Raw genomic sequence first — 6862 nt, 5'->3', positions numbered from 1 at the left:
GAGTTTGATTTCTTTCCACTGAGGTGGTTTACTAAGCTCTTTATGTTCCTTTCCTGCTCTTCTTACCATGTCATGAACTATCCAATTAGTGTTGAATTTTCACAAATCTCAGATAAAACTAAGCTGTTCAAAATGTCCAAAAATATTTTTCAGTGTCGAGTGTGTGGTGCCAGCTGGACAAGCACAGCAGGTCAGGCAGCATCCTAGGAGCAGGAGCACTGACATTTTGGGCATAAGCCCTTCATCAGGGAAAAGGCTTGTGGGCCAGGGGCTGAGGGATAAATGGAAAAGGGGTGGGGCTGGGGGCGTGATAGGTCAGAGAGGAGGGTGGAGTGGAGAGGTGGGAAAGAAGATGGACAGGTCAAGAGGGCGGAGACGTGTTGGAGGCTTGGGACCGTGATAAGGTGGGGGGAGAGGAAAAGAGGAAACTGGCGAAATCCACATTGATCAGAGAACATGCCTGGGACACTCACACCAACTAACCCCACTGCCCTGTGGCCGAACACTTTAACATCCCCTCTCAGTTCACCATGGACACGCAGGTCTTAGGCCTCCTCCATCGCCAAACCCTACCCACCCGAGGAAGAACACCTCATCTTACGCCTTGGGACCCTGCAACCAAACGGGACCAAGATGTTGGTGCTTATGAATTTAAAACTTTTACTCTTTGATTTGGGTCAAACAAAAATTTTCTTCCAGCTGTGGGACTTCTACCTTTACTGAAGCTCATTACTAAAGTAAATACTCAAAAATCTGAATTATGGCCAATTCTTCATTCAAATCCCTTTAAACATCCTGCCCCCTTTCCTATTTACTCTTGTTCAGTCTTGCTCATCTTTCCCCACTGAGAGATTAGCTAGCAAGACATTAGAATGCCTTAGCACTGTACTCTACAAATTTTCGATTTATTTTCTTAACAATTTTCTTTTATTCTTATTATGCAGAGGAACCTCTATACATCCCTTGCATCAGCCAGGTTATTTAGCCTTAATCTAAAGTAACTCCAACTCATTTATATTACTCTGCCACTTCATGAACAAAAATCCCTGCCAGAGGATAACAAAACAAAATTAGAACCAAACTAAATTCTACTTTTAATTTGATCAATGCAAGGCAATTAGTAAAAGAATCACATTGTGGCAGTTAAATTAATTTGCTTGATATCATTCCAAGCAGTCAAAAGATCTAATTCACTTAGTGTTCCTTTACAAGTAATAATGTTCATCAGTTTCCTCCCTTTTAAAACCAATGTTTCAGAAATTATGAAATGTATTCATAAATAGACAAAGCACATGTGTCTAATCCTCTGAGTAGACCTACAGATTTCCTGACACACACACAATTATGGAAAACGAATTTCAGAAAACACATTTTTATAAACATGGAAATTAAATATGAAATAGCTAAAATCTTACCAATAATCACAATTCAGAATGTATTTATCTATTAAGTTTGTCAGCACAAGTAAAATTCAGATGGGATTCATTGCAACAGAAAGACAGATACCTGCAGCAGTTTTCATAAAGCACAACACTGTCTGAAGGCAACTTTCACTCATAATTTTCTTTGTAATTGCATCAAGTTTGCAATTTAAAATTTAAAGCAACAGTATTACTGTCACTTTAAATAGAAATATAATTTCACTTAACTCTAAGATCATATTTCTTAAACAAGGATGCCTGAAAGGTTGCATTGCTCAAACTGGGTGCAAGCCTTTATTAGACACCTGACTATTTGGAGTGCTTAGCAGCAAAGATTATAAATAGAGCAGACATAACCATGCAAACCTGACTGTGTCTCAAAAAAACTGAGGTTTTTTTAAACAGTCGCTTTGCTTTTTGTACTACTGATTTAAAAACAGAGATTTTAGGTTGTCAGATTTTAAAACAAGGAAAATTTGGTCAGTGCAATAAAACTTGAAACCATTGAAATTGTATTAACCTACTTAGAAATGCTGCTATTATTTTTAAACTGTCAAAATGTACTTCGTTGCAGTCCATTTAATTGAAAAAGCTTTGTAAACATTTTACACAGGCGGTAGTATGTAAAGTTAGATGCCATAGAGCTTTTACCATTTTAAATACAACTTGTTCATGTCACAAGAAGAATAACGCAGCTTAATTTAAAAACAAAATCCCAAAATGAACATAAGATAACTTAAAAATCTTATGAGTTCATTGCCAATATCACACAGTTGATTTTGGTTTGACATATGCTGAAGCATTTTGAATCTATTTTGACTTATGTACAATTTAAATAACATTCCTTAGAGTTGGCATGATTATCTTTTGTACAAGAGATATCTAATATTGTATTATCCTAACCCTCATTTTGACAACGCCTGAACAGCAGACATTCCAACACCGGAAGACTGCTACAGAGCCGTGTCGTAGACCTCCTGATGGGTAAATCTATTGTCTCTTTCAGATTCGGCTTCTGAAACAGGATCATGCTGTTTCATTTGCTCTTTTACCTCCTCTTCCAGATCTGGTGGCACAATTAATTGGTCTTCTGGATCTGGTTGTGCAGGTGCTGCAAAATATCCACATTTTTTCTTTGGTGCCTCTGTAGCCACTTCAATAATGTTGTGACTTTTTTCAAGAGGGACCACAGAGCCATTTGAAAATTTCTTTGCTTGTAGGTTCGATGCAGATGAGGACTTCTTCAAGTCATTTCCTTCCTTATTAATCATTGACAATGATCCACTGTTCATACCATTTTGTCTCTGCACTTTTAAATAAGTTCCTGGACTATCATCCTCAGACATGCTAACAAACAATCCCTCATCACGGGCTTGTGAAATAATGGAGTTTCCTGGAACTTTGAACTGGAAACAATGGATATCCACCTCTACTTCCAGTTTGCTGCCATTAGAGATTACTCCTTCTACTGGTTGATCATCGTCACTATCAAGGCCGTTATCTGAATGGTTGCTGGAGAATGTTGCACTGGAAAGTTGCCGCTGGAAAACACTAGTGGAAGAGCTTGGATGGAGGCTACAACGACGTTCAGACCGAGCAAGTACACCACCCTCCAGACTTGCAGCTGGTTGCTCATCTGATGCTGTAGATCCCACTTCACTGCTCACTTCAGAAGCAGACATCTCACTGTTAAATTCAGATGCTATGCCACTACTTGATGAAGGGGTGACAGAATAGTGAGTACTATCTTTTACTATCATGTTAACAGGGGCAAATACGCCTGGACTAGGTATAGAAACTCCATGTACTTCACATGTACAATTATCGTCCCCAATGCTCAAGTATACTACAACAGCTCCAACATTGTCATGGCAACCGTAGCTCTGGGCAAGTGTGCAAAGTTTTTTAGCTGCAGCTAAAGGATCAGGAACATTCCGAACAGCTTCAATTGCCTCAGCATAGGACAAATATTCCCATAGCGTCTTGTTGCCTAAGATAAGAAATTCATCTTGAGCAGCAAGTGATATAGTGTGAACGTGAGGTCTTGGAAGGATCCATGGGAAAAGGTACGTGCTGCCCAATAGACGTGTACAACAAGTAACACCATTTACTTTATTGTCCTAAGGAAAATAAACAAATATATATTAATTACAAACATTTTACTACGAATAAAACAAGACAAAATAAACCACACAATTCATAGGATATGTTTTGAATTACATAACACAATATAAAAACGTTAAATTGTGCTACATAGATTCTAACATTAGCAACTTGTATTTATTTGCATCAATTATCACAGGTATAAAACAAATTAAATGATACTGTGTACCTCAGTTATAATGGCTTTTTGCTGTTTCACTCTTTCCAGTTCTTCAACACACTGTTCAAGACTGAACACTTTTGAGAGTGGCAATGGCTGTCCATCTCTGCATAACACCACTTGGCTATTACCCACATTGGCCACAGTAAGAGTGAAGTAGCTGCTGTGGTCACTTGGATCGCGGCGAATGTGACATAAAACAGCTGAAGAACCTAGCTTCTGCCCCACCATTCCAAGTTTTCTTAAAAACAAAGTGAACAACATGTTACTAGGACAATGGAACTAACTTCTTCATTCAATTTCCTATCTTGAAACAAAATGATCTGAATGTTGCTTTGGATTCAGTAATGCATTGTATTTTTGATCACAAACTACCATATCCTAATTAGAATATTCAATCTTAATATCTAGAGGGAAAAGATAAGGAATAAGCAAAAAATTAAAACAATATGAAGTAATGAAACATTGTATTGGAAGGGTTGATAAACAGTAATGATGTTTTGCTGTCTCTCTCAAATAACTAAACCAATTAAAAATTAGTGTCAATTTCTAGGACAACGGTAATGCACACTGGGATATCAAAAGAGGTGGAGAACATCAACAGGTGGTGTAATTTATTTAAAAGTGAAATTGTTTGCTCATTTTGCTGATGTCTATATCCAGCCCAACTTGCTCTGAAAAAGAAAACAAAATATTATTGCAAAGACATAGCTTTCTTGTGACAAGTTCCAGAAAACCAGAACTGAAGCCTGTCTCAAAAAGCAAGTTTCTTGGTTACCACCATGTCTGATGGAAAACGTGCTGGGAGTGAAGGGATAGAAATTTTCTCTCTCTGTTAAATCCAGTTCCTATCACATCAGTTTTGCAAATCTGTTCCTTTACTTTTAAACATTGCCGTGTGTTGGCAGAAATGTTATTAATTCAAGTCCTAGGTGAAATTGTCTTTTTAAAAAAAAATCACCTCCTCTTGACATTTGAACTTTGCACAAGAAACATTGTTACTCTAAGCATTATTGTGTTGATCATTTATTGGCATTTTTATCAACAGTTGCATGAATAGCAAGCTGGCTCATGTCATATTTATATAACCTTCACTGAACTGTCTTCTGTTATGTTTCATTACAGAATACCATCTTACAACTCTGCATATTCCACAGCTCTGCTGCAATATTCTATCCTGTTAGTGTTAGCCAACTTATTTCTCTGGCACATGGTGCATAAAATAACTAGCCTTTAAGAGCACCAGATTGAGTACTGAAGGAAATATGTCTTTCTACAAATCTATAAAGCTTGGTAAAACCATACTTGTGAGTATCGTACGTAGTTTTGGTTTCCTTCCAACTAGTAAGATATACTTCCCATATATAGAGTACAACAAAAGTTGACCAGACTAAACCCTGGAAATGGAGGGATTGCCTTATGGAGGAGAATTAAATGGACCGGGCTTTATAAGAATGAAAGATGATCTCATTCATGCATACAACATTCTGACAGGGGCTTGACATAATAGGGGCTGGAGAAATGGGCTATGGGGTCTAGAAATGGCCAGGGGTCAGACTAAAGGGCAGAACATTTAAGATGGAGATAAGGAATTATTTCTTCACCCAGAGGGTGAAAGATCTTTGAAATTCTCAGCTGAGTTACTGAATATATCAAGACTGAGATCAATAGATGCCCACCATATTTGGGAGAGTACAGGAAAAAGGCACTGAAGTAGAAGATCAGTCATGATCTTTATGATTCTTTTGTGAAGATTACAGATGATTGTGATGTTTCATCATTGAAAAAAAAACTTCCCCATTAAGGTACATAGAACAGCTGAAAACTGGTTTTCAACACTGGTTTTGTAACCACAGCTTCCTCACCTGTGAGAGACAAGGAATGTATGAGTCATGTAGACACTGTCCACATTGGATTGCTGCAATTCTTCTGCCAACACGTCTCCCACAGTGCACTGCAGTAAGCGAGGGATTTCCAAATTTCTGTCACCATCAAAAACACCATATAATGCTTCGAGGTTATCTCCAAAGCTATCTAGGGCAAGAACTGAAAGGCAGAGTCTGGAAAATCCAAAATATAGGAGTGAGCAAGAATTTAGTTCAAATGCGTATGGTAACAGTAAACAAAAGCAGTATTTTTTACATGCCTATATATTGCAATATAAATGTGACATGATATCAACCTGAACTGATCCCAGGACTGAATGCTAGCAGTTGGGTGGGAAAGGAAGTCTTACTTTTTTGTAAAAATCTGATTTTATTTCTAGTTAGCATTTAATAGAAAGCTACAATTTAAAATTTATATTGCACCGTTAAGCAATGTTTAACAAGGCCTCCTCTGAAGCTTAACTAAGCTTAAATAATCAAAGCAGCAGCTCAAACCAGTTCCTCTCTAACTAGGTCTTTGTGTTCAGAACATATAAATATACTCAAGACTAAGTACTGGTGATTGTGTAGAAGAAAGTCTAAATTGTGTACACAAATTAATTTCATTTGCAGTTAACTGTAATCTACAGTTCAAATCCTGAAATTCCCAGCTTTGAGCAGGAATTTAACAAGGCATCCATTGGAAGAGCAGTTAGACTTAAATGGTTCCTCTGTAAGTGGATCAGAAAGACCTTTTGTGTTAGGAGCACATAGATTAATGAACTTTATTGTCAATTACAATATAGTACTGGAGTTGGGTGATTAAGGGAGTCAGAGATGCAGGGAAAGAGGTGCTTGAAAAAAGGGCCAACATTCCATTTTCTTTCCCGATTTCCTGCTACAACAGCGTACTAGCTTTTTGAGTTTCCCCGAATTACTCCCAAGTCCCTTTTGTGGCAGCTTTCTGCAGCTTTTCTTTACTTAAGTAACATTCTATCCTTCTATTCTCCCTTTCAAAATGGACAACTTTGTACATTTGTACATTATACTCCATTTGCCAATTATTTGCCCACTTATCTTTGCCCAAAATATCTCCTGCAAACTGCAATTTTCCCTTTCACAGCCTGCCTTTTCACCCAATTTGTGTTGACTGCAAATTTGGCTAGGTTACATTCATTTCCTTCCTCCAAGTCATTAATATATTGTAAACAGTTGCAGTCCCAGCACTGATCCCTGTGGAACGCCACTGGTCA

At 37.7% G+C, this 6862-nt stretch overlaps 1 protein-coding gene across 1 annotated transcript in view; it reads right to left on the bottom strand.

The window, feature by feature from the left end:
- Positions 1-349: 349 nt before the first annotated feature.
- The window catches only part of LOC122558355 (PH domain leucine-rich repeat-containing protein phosphatase 2-like), a 171769-nt gene continuing 165256 nt past the window's right edge, over positions 350-6862 (bottom strand). Inside the window, exons 17-19 of the mRNA XM_043706826.1 lie at positions 5610-5804; positions 3754-3985; positions 350-3541 (exon numbers count right to left, since the gene is read on the bottom strand). Coding sequence (XP_043562761.1) covers positions 2375-3541; positions 3754-3985; positions 5610-5804 — 1594 coding nt within the window. The 3' untranslated portion in view covers positions 350-2374. The remainder of the gene's footprint in view (positions 3542-3753; positions 3986-5609; positions 5805-6862) is intronic.

The sequence above is a fragment of the Chiloscyllium plagiosum genome, chromosome 17 (assembly GCF_004010195.1).
Source record: "Chiloscyllium plagiosum isolate BGI_BamShark_2017 chromosome 17, ASM401019v2, whole genome shotgun sequence".
NCBI lineage: Eukaryota > Metazoa > Chordata > Chondrichthyes > Orectolobiformes > Hemiscylliidae > Chiloscyllium > Chiloscyllium plagiosum.
Note: the sequence above shows the minus strand (reverse complement) of the source record. Positions and strands in the feature narration are given on the sequence as shown.